This window comes from Schistocerca piceifrons, chromosome 7, assembly GCF_021461385.2.
Source record: "Schistocerca piceifrons isolate TAMUIC-IGC-003096 chromosome 7, iqSchPice1.1, whole genome shotgun sequence".
Lineage (NCBI taxonomy): Eukaryota > Metazoa > Arthropoda > Insecta > Orthoptera > Acrididae > Schistocerca > Schistocerca piceifrons.
The window spans coordinates 558,397,144-558,420,640 of NC_060144.1; the positions used below are offsets into that span (position 1 = coordinate 558,397,144).

The 23,497-nt window shown below is 40.9% G+C and overlaps 1 protein-coding gene across 1 annotated transcript in view; it reads left to right on the plus strand.

The window, feature by feature from the left end:
* LOC124709076 (transient receptor potential protein-like) overlaps nucleotides 1-23,497 on the plus strand; it is a gene marked incomplete at its 3' end in the record, with an annotated part of 289,063 nt that overhangs the window by 129,815 nt on the left and 135,751 nt on the right. Inside the window, exon 8 of the mRNA XM_047240724.1 lies at nucleotides 3,933-4,167. Coding sequence (XP_047096680.1) covers nucleotides 3,933-4,167 — 235 coding nt within the window. The remainder of the gene's footprint in view (nucleotides 1-3,932; nucleotides 4,168-23,497) is intronic.

The window sequence follows — 23,497 nt, forward strand, 5'->3', positions numbered from 1 at the left end:
GGGTGGAATGTAGTGGAATTAAATCAGGCAGTGTAGGTGGAATTACATTAAGAAATAAGAGTGTTGACGAACCTACTGAGAAATGATTTTGCATCCATAGGTATAATTTTCAGCCATAATTATGTAATAAACGGTTGCGTTTGGAGATTGCTTGACAGGTTTTGATATTTTGACGCCTGTCACGATACTCGGAATCCGCACCGTAAAAAGGACTTCAGATCTGGAGTTTGAACTTTCATCGTCAACCTGGTGACAATTTCGCAGACGATAAACTATTAATGTTGTAATGCGAGGTTATAGAAACATAAAATTTCTTCTGAGCAGACTGACATCCTTGGAAATGAGATATTAGCTTCTAACGATTAACTCTCTGCTTTCTCATATGCTAAGTCTATTTCTCGTTTATTGATGGAACAGACTTTGCGGCTGGGGGTAACTGTGGATTGTTGACCAGCTTACAGCTCTCAACTTTTACTTTTCGTTTATTTTCAGATAGAACAACCATTGTGGTAAGTCTGCATATATATATACGAGGGTCGTCCACAAAGTAAGTTCCGTTTCTATTTCTACCCGCGGCAGCGCTACGATCGCAGTTTCGAGCATGCGCTGCGGTTACTCTGACTCAAGGAGAAGACATGTACGCCATTTTCAGATCGCTGCTGCCGACGTGTGCTTTATAATGCTTCTTCATAATGTCAGCCGTAATTGAAAATGCCACCGCGTGTGAAATCAGATCTGTGGTTTGTTTTCTAAATGCAAAGAAAGATAAACCAAAGGAAATTCATCGGCAAATCTGCGAGGTTTACGGACAAAATACTATGAGTGATTCAATGGTTAGAAGATGGGTCAGACTGTTCAATGAAGGACGTGATCAAGTGCACGATGAAGAACGAAGTGGACGCCCGTCTGTGGTTAGTGATGAACAGGTTCACGCAATTGAAGATTAAGCACAACCGTACGTTTACACTTAGTGCCCTTGCTATGGAAGCTCGGCAAATCTCATGAAATTGTTACTGCAAAACTGAAATTTCGGAAACTTGGCTGACGTTGGGTACCCAAAATTCTTACTGAACAACACAAAAAACAACGGATATTCAGTGTACTTCAGTTTTTGACACGCTACAGTGAAAAAGTCGATGGTTTTGTTTCTCGGATAGTCAAGGGGGATGAAACTTGGGTATCGTACGACACCCCTGTAAGAAAACGGCAATCAATGGAATGGAGGCACACTTCATCCCCAACGAAGGTTAAGCCTAAGCAAATCTTGACACCTCTAAAAGTCATGTGCACCGTTTTTTGGGACAGAAAAGGCATTTTGCTGATTGATTTCTTACCACAAGACCAAACAATCAATACACATGGTTACTGCGAGACCATTAAGAAATTGCAATAAAGAACAAGCGCCGAGGATTACTGCCAAAAGGTGTTGTTTTTTTCCACGATAATGCCCGACCATTCACGGCAAATGTGACCAAACAACTCTTACGGGAATTTCGCTGGGACGCGTTTGATCATCCTCCGTACAGCCCGGACCTCGCTCCTAGCGACTTTCATCTCTTCTTACACCTAAAATCTGTCAACACTTCAACGACGATAACGATCTGAAAGAACGTGTTACCGTGTGGTTGAAAACATAGGCGGCAACCTTCTATGAAGAAGGCATACAAAAACTTGTGCCACGCTATGACAAGTGCCTACAAAATTTCGGAAGCTATGTAGAAAAGTAGTTTAACAGTTGTAGATTTTTGTACAATAAATATTTTTTCTGTGTCTGTACATGTTTGTTTTATATAACCAAACGGATTTTACTTTGTGGACATATCTCGTATATTTCATTGCGTAAAACAGAATGGTACGTAGATGTTAGAAGTCTTCCGAAAGAGGACTATCTTCAAGCTACATCCTCAGATTAATGTCGGCTCTGGTCCATTTATTCGTTTCTACAGTGGATGACTTATCCTTCAAAAAAGGTAATAAAGATGCGCCCGATCCATTTGAGACTGCTTCAGCTATAAATGCTAGGCTCCTGTGTAGAAATTGTGTTCGGTTGATGATGAAATACGACAAACAGTGTCTGTCACCACGGTACGACGATCTTGGAGCAATGATACGTGCGTTTCGAAAGCATTCCCCAGACCCAGTGAAACCGAGTTTGGATACCTGCATCCATACCATCGAGTTCTCGGTGTGTAGGTTCATTCTTCCCATTCCTGCTGTATGCCACTGAAATAAACTGCCCTTATCAGACAATCCAATTTCCTTTTACATTTCAGAAGAACCTGAAGCACTTTCCTTTATCAGTATTATAAAATTTCCCTCAAATATCGTTTTATTGTCTGTCGCGCAACCTTTCTTTTTCGCCTGATCTTTACTTGTGTTCTGCCACGTCCCTCTTTCTCTCCCTCTTCCGTCTCCTCCTCTCACGCCAATTTCTAACAAGAGCCTCAGGCAGATCTATCAACTTGTAATTTATCTTTATTAGTCCTACTTTTATCAAACTTTTTTCTGATATAGCTATTTTTTTATTAAAAACTTGTGTCATAACTATTTATGAGTGTTAGATTCCAGACAAGATGTAAAATGTCTTAGAACATATAGGGCATAATCGATATAATGCTAAATACGTTTGGTTAGATCTAAGAGACGGTCTAATGGTTCGAATCTTCACAGGATAAATAAATCAGGTAGTATTTCCTTCCTAGCACTGTCATTGCTCCAGCCTCATTCTGATCAACAATCTTCTTCTTCTTCTTTATCGTCGCCTTGTCCCACGTCACGTAGAGTCGGCGTTGCTCGTCTGGATCCTTCTCCTCCATAATTCTCTATCCATTGCCTCTTCCTTCTTCCATCCTTTCTCTCTTAGGTCCCCGGATATCTTATCCTTCCACCTCATCTTCGGTCTTCCTCTCCTTCTCGCTCCTTCAATCTTTATATCTTCAACTCTGTTTCCGATATACTCTTCCCTTTTCTAAGTAAGTGTCCGTACCACCTCAGTCTGCTCTCTTGTATCTTTTTCCCCATGGGTCCCACTTTCACAGCTCCTCTAACAAATTCATTTCTAATCCTGTCCTTCCTTGTTACCCCACACATCCACCTCAGCACCCTCATTTCCGCCACTTTCATCTTCCTTTCCTGAGCTACTGTGATTGGCCATGTCTCTCCCCCGTATATCATAGCAGGCCTTACCACCGACTTGTACACCTTCCCTTTCAACCCAATGCTCACCTTCTTGTCACAAAACCCTCCACTCATTTTCCTCCAGTTGTTCCAACCGTGTTGTATCTCGCTTTCCAGCCCTCCATCCCTCTGTATGTACGAAACCAGGTATTTAAATTTTCAGACCGATTTCAGCTCATCATCCTGGATCTTGCAAGACCTTATCTGCACATCCTTCAGTGCTAAATATTCTGACTTTGTCCTGCTAATTTTCATCCCTCTTTCTTCTAGTACCTTGCTCCAATCCTCCAGCTTTTCCTCAAGTCTGTCGATGCTCTGCTCACAAAGAACCACATCATCCGCAAACATCATATTCCACGGTGCCTCCTTCTTCAGATCTTTCACCAGCACGTCCATAATCAGGTCAAAGAGGAAGGGACTAAACGCAGACCCTTGACGTAACCCTACTTTTACTGGAAACTCCTCTGTCATGCCCACACTACTTCTCACCTGTGTCATTGCTCCTCAGTACATTTGCTTCACTATCCTAACATACTTCTCTGGCACGCACTGCTCTCTCATGCTTCTCCATATTTCGTCCCTTGGGACTCTGTCATATGTTTTCTCCAAATCAATGAAAGCCGTATGTAGATCGTCTTGTAGCTCCCCGTGTGTCTCCACGTATGATCAACAATCCTCAGATAATAATTGCTTTTGGCATGTTAGTGTAGAGTGCTGTGCTTTGATGAACCGTGGGCGTGTGTGTGTCTGTTCAGTTCGTGGCGCACCCGAACGTGCAGCAGCTACTGGCGGCCATCTGGTACGAGGGCCTGCCCGGCTTCCGACGGAAGAGCATGGTGGGCCAGCTGTTCGAGGTGGCCAAGCTGGGCTCCATGTTCCCCGTCTACAGCATGATCTACATGATCGCACCCAACTCCAAGATGGGGCTCTTCATGAAGAAACCCTTCGTCAAGTTCATCATACACTCCGCCTCCTACGCGTTCTTCCTTTGTGAGTATACGGGTTTGCATCGATGTGTCTCCAAAAACTACTTGTCAGAGACTTAGCGTAATCTATAAGGATTTTTCTACAGGTAGTAAAATACAGCACTACCACTTACTTTCCGAACAGGAATAGGTAATTTCATTTCCTGTCTTTGAGACTGTGTTTTTATTATACTTCACAGATGTGGCATTATTTATTTATTTATTGCTTACTCAACAAAAGCAAAACGAGGTTAATGGAATGTAGTCGAATTAAGTCTGCTGATGCTGAGGGAATTAGATTAGGAAATGAGACACTTAAAGTAGTTAAGGAGTTTTGCTAATTGGGGAGCAAAATAACTGATGATGGTCGAAGTAGAGAGGATATAAAATGTAGACTGGCAATGGCAAGGAAAGCGTTTCTGAAGAAGAAAAGTTTGTTAACATCGAGTATAGATTTAAGTGTCAGGAAGTCGATTCTGAAAGTATTTGTATGGAGTGTAGCCATGTATGGAAGTGAAACATGGACGATAAACAGTTTAGACAAGAAGAGAATAGAAGCTTTCGAAATGTGGTGCTACAGAAGAATGCTGAAGATTAGATGGGTAGATCAGATAACTAATGAGGAGGTATTGAATACAATTTGGGAGGAGTTTGTGCACAACTTGACAAGAAGAAGGGACCGGTTGGTAGGACATGTTCTGGGACATCAGAGGATCAAAAAATTTAGCATTGGAGGGCAGCGTGGAGGTTAAAAATCGTAGAGGGAGGCGAAGAGATGAATACACTGAGCATATTCAGAAGGATGTAGGTTGCAGTAAGTACTGGGAGATGAAGAAGCTTGCACAGGATAGAGTAGCATGGAGAGCTGCATCAAACCAGTCTCAGGACTGAAGACCACAACAACAACAACTCAACCTGACCAGATTAGGGCCTTAAGGGCCTCTCTTACATCTGACCAGGAACAACACGTAACAAAGATTTCAAAAAAAAAATCATAGTAATAAGAGTCGTAATAATATTAACAGTGATAATATTAATACTAGCAATAGTTGACACTAATAACAATATTAATAATAATAGAAAAATAGAGTAATAGAAAAGAATAGGCCTCCGGTATGTTCTGCCAGTCGGAAAAGGCGACGAAAAGAACAAACCACTAATAGGGCTAACCCCCCTTTTAGTGTGATTAGTTGGTTCAGGACAGAACCAAAGAAGCCTTGGACAAGCGCCGTCATGGTCGGGGACGATGCTTGAGCCCTATGCCCGCCCATAATGGTAACGACACTCCTAGCCAACTGGAAAATGATTTAAATCCAAATAGAGGTGTTTTGCAGGATATGCTTCCTGCAACCACCCTATAAGGAAAACAAAGACAGATGATGAGATGGTCAGATGAAGTTAATCGACACCTCATGTTCTGTTATTACCAAGCAACAAACCTAGGAACCAACACAACTGGATACAGATCACAAGTATATACAACATTTATTACCAGATACCCAGAATTAAAATTTTGAACAGAACAACGACTAGCTGATCAGATCTGTGTAATAATCAAAAATAACAGGATACGCCAGTCAGAATTAGAAAACATCAAACAACAAGTACAACAAATACTGGAACAAAATAATGTGCAATCAGAAGAAGAATAAAATACAGTAATGGACTCAAATATCCCAGAGCAAACAAACAAAGAACAACACGCATCAATTAATCAATCAGAGGAAAACGAAATCTTAAGACAGCCACCAGAACAAGCACAAATAGAACACCGAAGTGACACACATGTTAGATATAGAAGAAAAATTTCAGCTGACATATATAGAATACAAAGACACAAATACAGACATAGACCATTCTTGCATAGACCGCCAAATAACCCACAAGTTGAAACAACAATAAAAACTATCAACACAATCATACACAACAAAATAAATGAAAACACAACTATGGAAGAGTTACAACTACCGGTTTATATAGGAGCACTCACTACACTAAATATACACACTAGGCAGAGATCAGAACCAACCAACACACAGAAGAAACCCACAAAACCAGCATGGCAACACAGGCTACAGATCAGAATAGGAAAACTGAGAAAAGACATCGGACAGCTAACACAATTTATAAGACATGAAATGTCAGAAAGAAAACGAAAAAGGTTAGGTAAAGTCTCACAACAAGAAGCGATAGAGCAATTAGATGAAAAGAAGCAGAAATTACAAGCATTAGCCAAACGACTTAGAAGATACAAAAAAAGTGAAAATAGAAGGAAACAAAACCAAACATTCAACACAAACCAAAAGAAATTTTACCAGACAGTAGATAACACACACATTAAAATAGACAATCCACCAAACATAACAGACATGGAACACTTCTGGAGCAACATATGGTCAAACTCAGTACAACATAACAGGCATGCACGGTGGATACAAGCACAAACAGACACAAGATGATACCACAAATGCCTGAAGTGATAATTTTGCAACGTGAAGTCACCCAAGCAATTAATTCTACTCACAATTGTAAAGCCCCTGGAAAAGATAAAATAGCAAATTTCTGGCTACAGAAGTTCACCTCAACACATTCACATCTAACTAAATTATTTAACAGTTACATTGCAGACCCATACACATTCCCTGATACACTTACACATGGAATAACTTATCTGAAACCTAAAGATCAAGCAGACACAGGAAACCCAGCTAAATATCGCCCCATAACATGCCTACCAACAATATACAAAATATTAACTTCAGTCATTACACAGAAATTAATGACACATACAACACAGAACAAAATTATAAATGAAGAACAAAAAGTCTGTTGCAAAGGAGCACGAGGATGTAAAGAGCAACTGATAATAGATGCAGAGGTGACATATCAAGCTAAAACTAAACAAAGGTCACTACACTACGCATACATTGATTACCAAAAAGCTATTGATAGTGTACCCCACTCATGGTTACTACAAATATTGGAAATATATAAAGTAGATCCTAAATTGATATAGTTCCTAAACATAGTAATGAAAAATTGGAAAACCACACTTAATATCCAAACAAATTCAAATAATATCACATCACAGCCAATACAGATTAAGCGTGGAATATACCAAGGAGACTCATTAAGTCCTTTCTGGTTCTGCCTTGCTCTGAACCCACTATCCAACATGCTAAATAATACAAATTATGGATACAATATTACTGGAACATACCCACACAAAATCACACATTTCCTATACATGGATGATCTAAAACTACTGGCAGCAACAAATCAACAACTCAACCAGTTACTAAAGATAACAGAAGTATTCAGCAATGATATAAATATGGCTTTTGGAACAGACAAATGTAAGAAAAATAGCATAGTCAAGGGAAAACACACTAAACAAGAAGATTACATATTGGATAACCACAGCGACTGGATAGAAGCGATGGAAAAAACAGATGCCTATAAATATCTGGGATAAAGACAAAAAATAGTAATAGATAATACAAATATTAAAGTAAAACTAAAAGATAAATGTAGACAAAGACTAACAAAAATACTGAAAACAGAATTGACAGCAAGAAACAAGACAAAAGCTATAAATATTTATGCTATACCAATATTGACCTACTCCTTTGGAGTAGTGAAATGGAGTAACACCGACCTAGACGCACTCAATACACTTACACGATCACAATGCTACAAATATAGAATACATCACACACATTCAGCAAACAGAAAGATTCACATTAAGCAGAAAGGAAGGTGGAAGGGGATTTATCGACATAAAAAACCTACATTATGGACAGGTAGACAATTCAAGAAAATTCTTTCTAGAACGAGGAGAAACTAGCAAACTACACAAAGCAATCACTCATATAAATACATCGGCTACACCACTGCAATTTCATAACCACTTCTACAAGGGTCTGAATCAGGCGCGTAATGGGGCCCCTTAGGGAAATGGCAGCAAGAGAGGGGAAGAAAACCAATGTGCACTCCGTGTGCATACCGGGGGGAGTCATTCCAGATGTGGAAAGGGTCCTTCCGGATGCAATGAAGGGTGCAGGGTGCACCCATCTGCAGGTGGTCGCTCATGTCGGCACCAATGATGTGTGTCGCTATGGATCGGAGGAAATCCTCTCTGGCTTCCGGCGGCTATCTGATTTGGTGAAGACTGCCAGTCTCGCTAGCGGGATGAAAGCAGAGCTCACCATCTGCAGCATCGTCGAAAGGACTGACTGCGGACCTTTGGTACAGAGCCGAGTGGAGGGTCTGAATCAGAGGCTGAGACGGTTCTGCGACCGTGTGGGCTGCAGATTCCTCGATTTGCGCCATAGGGTGGTGGGGTTTCGGGTTCCGCTGGATAGGTCAGGAGTCCACTACATGCAACAAGCGGCTACACGGGTAGCAGGGGTTGTGTGGCGTGGGCTGGGCGGTTTTTTAGGTTAGATTGCCTTGGGCAAGTACAGAAAGGGGAACAGCCTCAACGGGTGCGGGGCAAAGTCAGGACATGCGGGGACCAAGCAGCAATCGGTATTGTAATTGTCAACTGTCGAAGCTGCGTTGGTAAAGTACCAGAACTTCAAGCGCTGATAGAAAGCACCGAAGCTGAAATCGTTATAGGCACAGAAAGCTGGCTTAAGCCAGAGACAAATTCTGCCGAAATTTTTACAAAGGTACAGACGGTGTTTAGAAAGGATAGATTGCATGCAACCGGTGGTGGAGTGTTCGTCGCTGTTAGTAGTAGTTTATCCTGTAGTGAAGTAGAAGTGGATAGTTCCTGTGAATTATTATGGGTGGAGGTTACACTCAACAACCGAACTAGGTTAATAATTGGCTCCTTTTACCGACCTCCCGACTCAGCAGCATTAGTGGCAGAACAACTGAGAGAAAATTTGGAATACATTTCACATAAATTTTCTCAGCATGTTATAGTCTTAGGTGGAGATTTCAATTTACCAGATATAGACTGGGACACTCAGATGTTTAGGACGGGTGGTAGGGACAGAGCATCGAGTGACATTATACTGGGTGCACTATCCGAAAATTACCTCGAGCAATTAAACAGAGAACCGACTCGTGGATATAACATCTTGGACCTATTGATAACAAACAGACCCGAACTTTTCGACTCTGTATGTACAGAACAGGGAATCAGTGATCATAAGGCCGTTGCAGCATCCCTGAATATGGAAGTTAATAGGAATATAAAAAAATGGAGGAAGGTTTATCTGTTTAGCAAGAGTAATAGAAGGCAGATTTCAGACTACCTAACAGATCAAAACGAAAATTTCTGTTCCGACACTGACAATGTTGAGTGTTTATGGAAAAAGTTCAAGGCAATCGTAAAATGCGTTTTAGACAGGTACGTGCCGAGTAAAACTGTGAGGGACGGGAAAAACCCACCGTGGTACAACAACAAAGTTAGGAAACTACTGCGAAAGCAAAGAGAGCTCCACTCCAAGTTTAAACGCAGCCAAAACCTCTCAGACAAACAGAAGCTAAACGATGTCAAAGTTAGCGTAAGGAGAGCTATGCGTGAAGCGTTCAGTGAATTCGAAAGTAAAATTCTATGTACCGACTTGACAGAAAATCCAAGGAAGTTCTGGTCTTACGTTAAATCAGTAAGTGGCTCGAAACAGCATATCCAGACACTACGGGATGATGATGGCATTGAAACAGAGGATGACACGCGTAAAGCTGAAATACTAAACACCTTTTTCCAAAGCTGTTTCACAGAGGAAGACCGCACTGCAGTTCCTTCTCTAAATCCTCGCACAAACGAAAAAATGGCTGACATCGAAATAAGTGTCCAAGGAATAGAAAAGCAACTGGAATCACTCAATAGAGGAAAGTCTACTGGGCCTGACGGGATACCAATTCGATTCTACACAGAGTACGCGAAAGAACTTGCCCCCCTTCTAACAGCCGTGTACCGCAAGTCTCTAGAGGAACGGAGGGTTCCAAATGATTGGAAAAGAGCACAGATAGTCCCAGTCTTCAAGAAGGGTCGTCGAGCAGATGCGCAAAACAATAGACCTATATATCTTACGTCGATCTCTTGTAGAATTTTAGAACATGTTTTTTGCTCGAGTATCATGTCGTTTTTGAAAACCCAGAATCTACTATGTAGGAATCAACATGGATTCCGGAAACAGCGATCGTGTGAGACCCAACTCGCTTTATTTGTTCATGAGACCCAGAAAATATTAGATACAGGCTCCCAGGTAGATGCTATTTTTCTTGACTTCCAGAAGGCGTTCGATACAGTTCCGCACTGTCGTCTGATAAACAAAGTAAGAGCCTACGGAATATCAGACCAGCTGTGTGGCTGGATTGAAGAGTTTTTAGTAAACAGAACACAGCATGTTGTTATCAATGGAGAGACGTCTACAGACGTTAAAGTAACCTCTGGCGTGCCACAGGGGAGTGTTATGGGACCATTGCTTTTCACAATATATATAAATGACCTAGTAGATAGTGTTGGAAGTTCCATGCGGCTTTTCGCGGATGATGCTGTAGTATACAGAGAAGTTGCAGCATTAGAAAATTGTAGCGAAATGCAGGAAGATCTGCAGCGGATAGGCACTTGGTGCAGGGAGTGGCAACTGACCCTTAACATAGACAAATGTAATGTATTGCGAATACATAGAAAGAAGGATCCTTTATTGTATGATTATATGATAGCGGAACAAACACTGGTAGCAGTTACTTCTGTAAAATATCTGGGAGTATGCGTGCGGAACGATTTGAAGTGGAATGATCATATAAAAGTAATTGTTGGTAAGGCGGGTACCAGGTTGAGATTCATTGGGAGAGTGCTTCGAAAATGTAGTCCATCAACAAAGGAGGTGGCTTACAAAACACTCGTTCGACCTATACTTGAGTATTGCTCATCAGTGTGGGATCCGTACCAGATCGGTCTGACGGATGAGATAGAGAAGATCCAAAGAAGAGCGGCGCGTTTCGTCACAGGGTTATTTGGTAACCGTGATAGTGTTACGGAGATGTTTAATAAACTCAAGTGGCAGACTCTGCAAGAGAGGCGCTCTGCATCGCGGTGTAGCTTGCTCGCCAGGTTTCGAGAGGGTGCGTTTCTGGATGAGGTATCGAATATATTGCTTCCCCCTACTTATACCTCCCGAGGAGATCACGAATGTAAAATTAGAGAGATTAGAGCGCGCACGGAGGCTTTCAGACAGTCGTTCTTCCCGCGAACCATACGCGACTGGAACAGGAAAGGGAGGTAATGACAGTGGCACGTAAAGTGCCCTCCGCCACACACCGTTGGGTGGCTTGCGGAGTATAAATGTAGATGTAGATGTAGATGTACATCACATAACATCAACAAATACGAAGAAAGTAAATTGGAAAAAGAAAACGCTATGTGGCAAGTACCCGTATCATCTAACACAGCCACACATCGATCAAGATGCATCCAACACATGGCTAAAAAAAGGCAATATATACAGTGAGACGGAAGGATTCATGATTGCAATACAGGATCAAACAATAAACACCAGATATTACAGCAAGCATATTATTAAAGATCCCAATACCACAACAGATAAATGCAGACTTTGCAAACAACAAATAGAAACAGCAGATCACATCACAAGCGGATGTACAATACTAGCAAATACAGAATACGCCAGAAGACATGACAATGTAGCAAAAATAATACATCAGCAGCTTGCCTTACAACATAAACTTATAAAACAACACGTTCCCACATACAAGTATGCACCAGAAAATGTACTGGAGAGTGATGAATACAAATTATATGGAACAGGACCATTATAACAGATAAAACAACACCACATAACAAACCTGACATCATACTCACCAATAAAAAGAAGAAATTAACACAACTAATCAAAATATCCATACCCAATACAACGAATATACAAAAGAAAACAGGAGGAAAAATTGAAAAATACATCCAACTGGCTGAGGAAGTCAAGGACATGTGGCATCAGGATAAAGTTGACATTACACCAATTATACTATCAACTACAGGAGTCATACCACACAATATCCACCAGTACATCAATGGAATACAGCTACATCCAAACTTATATATACAACTACAGAAATCCATAGTTATTGATTCATGTTCAATTACCCGAACGTTCCTAAATGCAATGTAACATATACCGTACAGTTAAAAGGAAGTCACGCTTGATCAAGGTGCGCATCACTTACCATTTTTGACCAGACATAACGTCTGAGAAAAGAAAGAAATAATAATAATAACGATAATCATAATAACAATAATATTGAATGGCATAAAGAATTATTTAAGTTATTTTAATATATTTGAGTTTATGATTAGAGCCGGCAGTTGTGACCGAGCGTTCTAGGCGCTTCAGTCCGGAACCGCGCTGCTGCTACGGTCGCAGGTTCGAATCCTGCCTCGGGCATGGAAGTGTGTGTTGTCCTTAGGTTAGTTAGGTTTAAGTAGTTCTACGTTCTAGGGGACTGATGACCTTAGATGTCAAGTCTCATAGTGCTCCGAGTCATTTGAACCATTTTTGAGTTTATGATTAGAGTTACCAGAAGTGAAAAGAACGTAGATGAAGGAGAAGATTGACATGACAGTGACAGTAGAAGATGAGAAACAAATAGAGAACTCTGCTGACAAGAGCAGGGGGGGGGGGGGGGAGGCGAGTTGTGGGGCAGAGGAAATTTACGAATTGGGAGACTAAGCTGCGGATGTGAGTGCTCTGAGTGTGGGACAGATGGCCATCGTGATAGAAGGTGGACCATTAGTTGTCTATTGAAGCTTCAACGAGATTTGGTTTCTCTGATATTTTGTGGAACATTCATACAGAGTCGGGTTCCCGATACAGAGAATGATTTAGAGAATACGGCAGTGTTTTGTGCTGATACAGAGAGGATTTACCGTGTTGAAAGCGGGTGTTCCTGCCGCGCTGTAGTGTAAAAGTTGGCGATAAATAAGAGACAGTGCAGTGATTGAGAAAACGTTAGAGCAAGCACAGGGTATAATAGCCTCTACACTTATTGGCACGTAGCCACCATAATTGTTTGTAGCAGGAGTCTTATAGCCGAAAAAACGAATGTTTTGTATTTCAATCTTTGATGACAATATGAATTCTTTAGGCGATGACCGATTTCAGTCCGTAATGACCATCCTCAGATCTTTTTTACACCATGTCCTAAAGTGATTAGGCCATAATAACATCGTCATGCTATGCTGATTATATTTATATGTTTTGACGATGCCATTATGGCCTAATCACTTTAGGACATGGTGTAAAAAAGATCTGAGGATGGTCCTTACGGACTGAAACCGGTCATCGTGTAAAGAATTCATATTGTGATCAAAGACTGAAATAAAAAACATTTGACAGTATTGGATCACTGTTTGTATACGCGACCATGTCGCAGTTGGTGAAAAAACGAATGTTACAAATGTATCGTGAGCTTTCGTATGGAAGTCCTTGGAGAGTAGCATCGCCATAGTCGAGTATAGCGAATATAAGTGATTCTAAAAGGTTCTTTTTAAGCTCGAAAGGAAACACTTTTTTATATTTCTTTAGTGAGTGAAGTGACGGTGACACATTCTTACAGTTTTGTGTTCAGTCCAGTCTAGGTGATGGTCCAGAATTACTGCTAAGTAATTTGCAGCAGAAGAAAACGTTATTTCTGTGCCGTTCAGGATTAATGGTGGAAGAGATTCTCTGTATTCAGGGGTAACGAGTCTATTATGAGTGACTAAGATTGCTTGTGTTTTGTGGTTCACGCAATTTCTTGAATGTCATCTGTTCGAAGCGGGGGATAGCATATTATAAGCAAGCTCTAATCTTCGAGGAAACAGAAGTGCTGAACACGAGCAGAAATGAAGCAGTCCCTTAATATACCTGCAGGGGAGGGCCGTTCAAGGTACCGCTCCATGGAACAGCGTGAGTCCGATCTTTGGAGCCTAGAGCGCGGAGCACACGGCTGTTCTCGCAACAGCGACAGCCAGGCGGCGCTGCGCAAAGCTGACATATTGTCCTTTTGTGAAAAGCTGTGGTGTCGTAAATAGCAGACAGCATACAAAATTGTTTCTGCACAAGTAAATGAACACTCTGGTGACCAATTAGGGATATGCATACTAAGGAAACCGTAAAAAGGAACCACAATCCTAATTAAACATGTCGAACATTTAATCAAGACGCTTATTACAAATGCCAAACAGATCTTCGAATTCAAGAAAACATTGCCAGTAAATAAAGGACAAAATTAATGTACACACGCACTAAATACGAAAGTTAATGGACGATGGCAAACCGCAAGGCAAAACTAAGAATCTGAATAACAAAGAAAATATAAGAAATTTATCCACTTCAATTTTCTGTTGCTCCTTTCTACATTTGGTTACTTTCTCTGCATAAGAGCTTCAATGTTGCGAATGACCGATTTAGCACAGCTGAGTTTGAAGCCCATTTCAGGCGATAATCTCATATGAAGGATCTCAGTCCTCCTTCACCCCGTTTCGTTAAGGAAAATAACTGGTCACAATTGTATGTTGATCCAAACAGATTAAGCATCCGTGCTGCATGTCTATGAAGTTTCGGGTAACGCTTCTGTGACAAATGTTTGTAAAAGTCACTTAAAGTCTTTCTGCTTCAATTATGAATCGCACTGAAGGTCTATGATTTAGATTTGGGAGAGATAGTTTATAGAATCGACGTCCACAGAGTAGGGACTAGCAAAATTTCCTGAACCTGTTTCCAAGCGCGAAATATCAGTGAATATTCTCTCAAATTCACTGCGCAAGTTTCTTAAAAGATCTGTATACTCTCCAAAATCTGCAACAACGGCAAAGTTTGTTAATGCTGACAGTTACGGAAAGTAAGAGACGTTTCTAGCATCCAGCTGCCTTTCTCAGAGCGACAGTATCATCATAAATGCCTTTATTTTGCCACAAAACTGGATGGTGAGAATAGCCTTCCATTAAAGTGACACAAACAAGTGGCGAAGATGCCCTATCACATCAGTTAAAAAGGCTAAATCACAAATCCATCTATCATCCGACAGTTCAGAAACACTTTCATTTCCATAAATGGCGATTTTTCTTGGCACTGGTCCATAAAGCGGAGCCAGATATCCTCACAGTGATGATATTCACAACCGGCATCGTCCAGAAACGCTTTGAACCAGCGATTATTGACTTGTTCCTCATCTTAAATACTTCTGCTATTCTCTAGCCTCTACCCCGTACCTTCACAAGGTCGGTTTTTTAATTTCACATTTGGCATTATTCGTGGTAGAGAGTGGTCGGATGCCCACGACAAACGGATGTAGTTGGGAATAAGTGACGAATGCTGGTACAGACACTATGTGATCACAAGTATCCGGACACCCCCAAATACATACGTTTTTCATATTAGGTGCATTGTGCTGCCATCTACTGCCAGGTACCCCATATCAGCGACCTCAGAAGTCATTAGACATCGTGAGAGAGCAGAATGGGGCACTCCGCGGAACTCACGGACATCGAACGTGGTCAGGTGATTGGATGTCACTTGTGTCATACGCCTGTGCGAGATTTCACACTCCTAAACATCCCTAAATCCACTGTTTCCGATGTGACAGTGAAGTGGAAACGTGAAGGGACACGTACAGCACAAAAGCCTACAGAGCGACCTAGTCTGTTGACTGACAGAGACCGCCGACAGTTGAAGAGGGTCGTAATGTGTAACAGGCAGACATCTATCCACCCCCATCACACAGGAGTTGCAAACTGCATCAGGATCCACTGCAAGTACTATGACACTTAGGCGGGAGGAAGAAAACTTAGTCTTCGAGGTCGAGCGGCTGCTCATAAGCCACACATCACGCCGGTAAATGCCAAACGATGCCTCGCTTGGTGGAAGGAGCGTAAAAAATGGTCGATTGAACAGTGGAAAAAGGTTGTGTGGAGTGACGAATCACGGTACACAATGTGACGATTCGATTACAGGGTGTGGGTATGGCGAATTCCTGGAGTGTGTGTTGCCAACAGTAAAATTCGGAGGCGGTGGTGTTATGGTGTGGTCATGTTTTCAATGGAAGGCGCTTGCGGGGCTTGCACCCCTTGTTTTTTTTTTTGTTTTTTTTTTGCGTGGCACTATCGTAGCACAGGTCTACATTGATCATTTAAGCACCCTCATGCTTCCCACTGTTGAAGAGCTATTCGGGGATGGCAGTTGCATCTTTCAACACGACTGAGCAACTGTTCGTAATGCACGGCCTGTGGCAGAGTGGTTACACGACAATAACATCCCGGTAATGGACTGGCCTGCACAGAATCCTGACCCGAATACTACAGAACACCGTTGGGATGTTTTGGGAGGCGACTTCGTGCCAGGCCTCACCGACTGAAGTCGATACCTCTCCTCAGTGCAGCACTCCGTGAAGAATGGCCTGCCATTCCTCAAGAAACCTTCCACCACCTGATTGAACGTACGCCTGCGAGAGTGGAAGCTGTCATCAAGGCCAGGAGTGGGCCAACATCCTATTGAATTTCAGCATTACCTATGGAGGACAGCACGAACTTGTAAGCCATTTTCAGCCAGGTGTCCGGATACTATCGATCACTTGGTGTATATTCCCTATTAATTAAGGAGGTGAGACCCAGAAGCTCGCAGGAATTTAGGACTTTAGTGAGAATGGACGTGGCTCTTTTTGACAAACTGCTGTCGATCATACATAAGAAACCCACTCAAGTGATATAGTAATCTGAGAAGCCATTTCACCTAGCCAGAAATAAGAATTAAACCAATTTCTTATACATTTTATGATCGAAGTTTCTCGCCAACTATTACCAGCTTTTTCTTCCTGGCATGCTTAAATGAAGCAAAAGAAGCAATGAGATCATCAGACGTCATGTGTCGTCTATGAAGTACCACGTATATAAATCTAGGGTCACACTTTTAAAGTTATAGGCCTATTTATTCGTAAATAAATGACTGTCATGTTGCCTTATGATACAGCGGGTAGTGAGCATCATAAAGACAATTTTTCTCACTTTACGCATGGATTAGGTCACTCAGTTCTCCTTTGTTGCACTTCATTTCTAGAATACGAAGTAATCAGCAAAATGGTTCAAATGGCTCTGAGCACTATGGGACTTAACATCAGAGGTCATCAGTCCCCTAGAACTTAGAACTACTTTAGCCTAACTAACCTAAGGACATCACAAACATCCATGCCCGAGGCAGGATTCGAACCTGCGACCGTAGCGGTCGCGCGGCTCCAGACTGTAGCGCCTAGAACCGCTCGGCCACTCTGGCCGGCCAGTAATCAGCACAATGAATTCTTTTCGCAGCAGCAATACATAATAACGAAAGTCCAACAGCAAAAAATAATGCACTTGTTTCATTATCGTATCACATTTATGAAAATTACTCACTGAAAAATGTGCAGAAACTCTAATACGAAACCCTGGTGTGCGGCGTCTACAATAAAAGTAAACTATAAACAATAGCAAGCACAATAATAAGAAAGCACACTAAGAATAACCCCTTCTGCGCGTACGTACGCTATGACCGTCAAGGGCAGATTCGTACAGTCACAGGAATTCGGAACTGCTATCGATCGCTGTGCGCCGATAATGTGTCTGTTAATTCTCTTAAGGCCGGTTCCAAACAGAGCGCTGTTCATGGCAATGGCAGCGGCAAACCTTTTTCCATGGAGTCGCAGCGGCACGCGCAGTTGGCGTTCGCATCTGAAGTGACAGACGCTAGTCATAACCAATGGCAGAACACAGCTATAGGCGGGGAACCAATGAAATCCGCTTCCTAGCTGGCATCTCAGAAAGAGGGAAGCAAACCAGTATGGTTCAGAGCGTGAGTTGGAACATGCTGCTGAAGTACTTTTAAATTCTTCCATGTTCTCCGTACATAGTACGTTAATGAGTGCTGCAAGTACAGCAGTGCATGTGATTAACTGTACTGTGAAATATAAAGAAGACGGGTAAAGACATGCCTAGTTTTTTAGATTTTCTTTATGATTTGTCCTTTCACATATTTCGTTATTAATGTTTTCTTATTTTACGCTCAACAGATTTTATGAATTAACATTAATGCTTGTTCCTATATAGTTATGTACTCGACAACATTTAGAAAGCCAATCGCTCCAGAACAACTTGTTAGGGTCTCATAATAACTTTTAACATTGCCATTTTCTGTACACAGATGCAGGTTGCTAGAATGACAGTACACTGCTTTTTATTCAGTAGGCATACATTTTAAAAACTCTGCAAGTGTATTGTTGAAACGATAAAGTTAATAGTATAGGAATGAAACAGGAAGCTGCTTGGTGGAATGTTACACAGATTGCAATTTAATCATTGCTAATGCTTGGTTTAAGGATCACGCTTGCCCAGAATAGAGATGGAGACACCGGAAGGTGTCAGAGTTTTATATAATAGTACGCCAGGTTTTTGCAGCTAGATTTTAAACTGCAAAACGTTTGCAAGCGGACATGTGGGCTCTGCTCATGATTTATTGATTATTAACTGCAGATAAACTGACAACATGCCAAAAAGATATGAAATTAAGGAGATGGCACCCAGATAAATTGGGAGAAACAAAGTTTTTTGAAAGTTTCAGAGGGAGCATTAGGCAATGTTAGATTGAAACGGGAGAGAGGAATACAATAAACAATGCATGGGTAGCTTTAAGACATGAAATACTGAAGGCAGCAGGGAATCATAAAGGCAAAAGATAATATCCAGTAGAAATCCATGGATAACACATAATGTATATGATTTAAATGACGAAACGAGAAAGTAGTATAAAAAAGGCAGCGAAGGAAGCAGGCAAAAGGGAATAGAGTCTAAAAATGAGACTGACAGAAAGTGCAAAATGGCAAAGCAAGATTGGCTAAAAAGATGCATGTATGACTCTAGAGAGGATAAATATCGCCTATATCTGAAAAAATAAAAGAACATTGGAGGAAAGAGGAGCAGCTATATGAGTATCAAGAGTTCAGATGGCAAGCCAGATCTAAGCAAGAAGAAAAGGCTGGAAGGAGGAAGGGATACGTAGATGGGGGCAGGAGGGGGGGGCAGGAGGGGGGGGGTGGCAGGGGGTGCTGTACGAAGGAACTGAATACACTGAAGGTATCTGGGTTAAATCACAAATACAAATCGTTTGTACAACTTGTACAGACACCAGGCTACAGTTATAAGTGCTGCAGACATGAAAGTGAGGTTGAGAAGGCGGAAGTATAGAGGGTATAAAATGCAGACTGGCAATAGCAAGAAAAGAGCTTAGGAAACAGAAAAATTTGTTGACATTGGATATAAATTTAAATATAAAGAAATCTTTCCTGAAACTGTTTGTATGGAGTGTAGCCTTGTACGGATGTGAGATGTGAACAAAAAACATTTCGTTCAAGAACAGAATAGAATCTTTGGAGATGTACTATGTAAGACTGCTGAAGATTAGATGGGAAGATAGTTCAGTTTATGAATAAGAACTGAATAGAACCGGTGAGAAAAGGAATTTATGGCACAACTTCTTTAAAAGAAGGGATTAGTTGATAGGACACATCTAGATACATCACCCAATCGTCAAATTAAAATTGGAAGGAAGTGTGTCAAGTAAAAATTGTAGACGGAGACCAAGGCTTGACTACAATAATCATATCCAATTGCTGTATGTTGCAGCAGTTGTACAGAAATGAAGAGGCTTGCACCGGATGCACTAGTGTAGAAATCTGTGTCGAAAGACTCTTTGTGCTGAATATCACAACTAATAAATTGTGAGATGAATTGGTTATTGTAATCTAGCACCATGTAGTAGTACCTTAACTAGATTGGGTGCATGTTTCACCATTACATACTTACTCATACACACACACACGCACTCTCTCTCTCTCTTTCTCTCTCTCTCTCTCTCTCTGTCTCTCTCTCTCTAGTACACACCACTAGTCATGTATATATCGTATACATCCTAGTTACTACTTACTAACAGCATTAACTAAGACAATATTTACAATTAAAAATGACACATTAGGACTGTCCCATGCAGAGTTAAGCACATGTCTGTAACATAAATTAATTGTTCCATCATTTACCATGCAAATAATTTCTGCTATTGAAGACGATGTCAAATTGTTTCTTGCACATGATTCGGATCACTGTTACATAATACAAACTGATTCTTATGCCGATTCTTGATAGAACACAATTATAATTATTTTTCTTTTTACGAATGTGGTATGTTATGACTAGGAACAGTACATAAAGGTTGCTCTTGTCATCTTGTAAGGTATTGTATTTATTGTCTGCAAATGATTGTATTGAATTACTACATTGGTCACTCTACATACTGTAGAAATACCCTGCAATCATCAATTCCTTCCCGAATCAACAACCAACAACTAACTATACGCCGGGAAAATTTCAGAAGTCACAACTATTTACTGTCAATGATTTTAGAATCCACTGGAAGGTCTCAAACTGTGCATGAGTCATATCTTCATGTAGTGCCCTGTACATACTGCGATACATATATTGTGCTGAGGAACTTCTTATGTTGATTCCAAATATCATGCAGTCATACGCAGACCGGTTAAAGGGTGCAATAATATCATATTATGCCATTTCTAATTTTTCATTCAGGAAAATAGTGTTTTCTGTACAGAAATGTGTAATAAGCACATTATGCGGTGACTGCTCTACAAGCATAGCCCTTTATAAGGTAGACATACTGACAACTGCCTCAATGTAAGTTTATTCTTTTATGAAGATTCCTGTCACCAATAAATAGGCAGAAAAATTCATTGTTATATATTACACGATTGTTGGACATGCATTGGAATCAGTGACATCCATTTGATATCTGAAGGAATGTGTAGGGAGCTGTTCAAAATGGACAGACCACATAAATCAAATCCAGACTGAGATACATTGAGAAAGTAGTCAAGAAGTTACGTTCACCCACAAAACAGGTATAATAATGTACAAATTAACTGGGACAAGCTCATATTTTACAAGGGATTGGAGTTGGTTAGTTGAAACCGACTTTATCCGCCCAATTGTTCGACTATTGGCGGACTATTGTTGCCTTGACTATGAACAACAACTTTAGTTCTCCTCCAGTTCAGCTGAATGCTTGTATGTGTAGCAACAGCGTGTGTTATTTCCGTGTTCTCGACAAGAAAACGTCGTGTTTGTGTTAAAATCGACATTTCACCTCAGTAGCCGGCAAAAGTAGTTCCTCTTCATGAATTTACAACTATGAGAAACATTCCCTCTGTTGTTGGTTTGGGAAAATGTAGTGTTTCAAGAGTTACTAGGGCATATATTGATACTACCTCATTGCCTCCAAAGAGAAAAGACAGATGTGGACGAAAACAATAAAGCACCCTTAGAACTGACAAAAATCTAATTAGAAACTCTAGAATTCCTCCTTACATGACGAGTAACGACCTTCAGAGAGATTTATTGGCTTTTGGAGTGGAAATTACCTCTTCAACGGTACAGCGCAGACTTAATGATTGACTGCGGACGGCCAGAAAGTCAATAAAGAAGTAATTTCAATACCTGCCATGAAAGAAAAATGGTCGGCTTGGACGAAAATATATAAATCTCGAACCTCCAGTGACTGGAATCGTGTTATTTACACAGACGAGTCAAATTTTATCGTTCGTCACACGAAGTACCGATGAGGAAGTGAGACATGAACATCTGGAACAGATTGTAAAACACGCTCTCAAAAAATGTTTTTGACTTTTTCACTGTAAGTTGCCCTAGGGTACTAGTTCCAGCTGACGGCATGATGAATTCAACTAAATACACGGAAATCTTCAGGCGCAGGACTGTGCCATTCCTACAGACTTTGTAGATGATGTACGAACATTTCAGCGTGATATGGCCCTTTGTCATTTTTCCAAAGCAGTCTAGAGGTTCATGAAAGAAAACAACATTAATGTTGAAGAGGTTCATGTAAGAAAACATTAACATGCTTCACTGATCTCGTAATTGACCATCATTAACCCAGTTGAGAATTTGTAAAATATTGTGGAAAGATGTCTTGGCAACATGGAATGTTCAACAAAAGAATGCTTGTTAGTAAATATGGTAAAACTGTGGTTTAATGACGACAAAGTACGAAACATTTACTCTAAGCTGATCGACTCTATGCCACAACGTGGTCAGAAGATCGTTAAAGCAAAAGGAGGGCACATTAGTCATCAATATTAAGTAAGCTGCTAACTATATTACACATCCATACATATTATAAAAATGAATGTGTGTGTGTGTGTGTGTGTGTGTGTGTGTGTGTTTCACGTTTCCACCTAAACCACTGGACCTATTTCAATCAGACTTGGTACACATATCCGTTACAGTCAGATAATAGTCGCTGTCGGGGTAAGAACCACCTATCATAATTCACGAGATATCACTTCACAAACTGACATGTGTGAAAAAATGCCGCATCATGCATCAAGTTCTAACACGTTTATTCTTTGTTATTAAGACACTTCTACAGTCGAGTCCACTTAAGGAAAAAGCTGATACCTGGCAGTGCTTCTGACAGCCTGCAACTGCGATGCTCAAAGGGCTACCTACAGGCGGAAACGACAACTGTGAATGGATCTATGAAGAGGCGTTGCCGTAGAGGCGTTCACAAAATCGCCCATCGCACAGCAACTGTACAGGATACTGTACTTATACAACTGCACGTCATGTATATTTCTTTGCACGACTGTTTCACAGTTTCAGAGGTGTTTCCACTAATGCATGGAAATGAAACTTTTTCAATGTTACGTTACAAAAGTTCATTTTTTTCATTTCTAATAGAAAATTGGCAAATTAAATACCCAGGCAACTCAAGGTTTGTCAACTAGTATGGTAATTAATGTGTAAAGTTAAAGTTTAATAGTCTTGTCCCAATTTATTTGCACACAGTTGTAGTTAAAAAAAGGACTTTGTTCGACCGATACGTGAATGTAGCTGATCAGTCTGGGACCCATACCAGAAATGATCGATAGAGGAAACGGGAAGGATCCAAAGAAGAGCAGCGCGTTTCGTCACAACTTCCTTTAACAAGCGCAGCGTGTCACGGAGATGTTCATACAAGCCTAGTGGAAGACTTTACACGAAAGACGTCATTTGCTGTTACAATTCCGTGAGAGTACTTTCCTAAAAGGGTCAGCTAATATATTGCTTGCCTCTACGTATATCTCGAGGAAAGCTCATTAAGGTACAATCAGAGACACCCGAGTTCACACGCACTATTCACGAGTAGAACAACAAAAGGGGGAAGTGACGGCGGTATACGAAGTACAATGACGTAGCTTGCGGAGTATAAATGAGGATGTAGATGTGGAATCATTCGATGTTCGAAAACAGC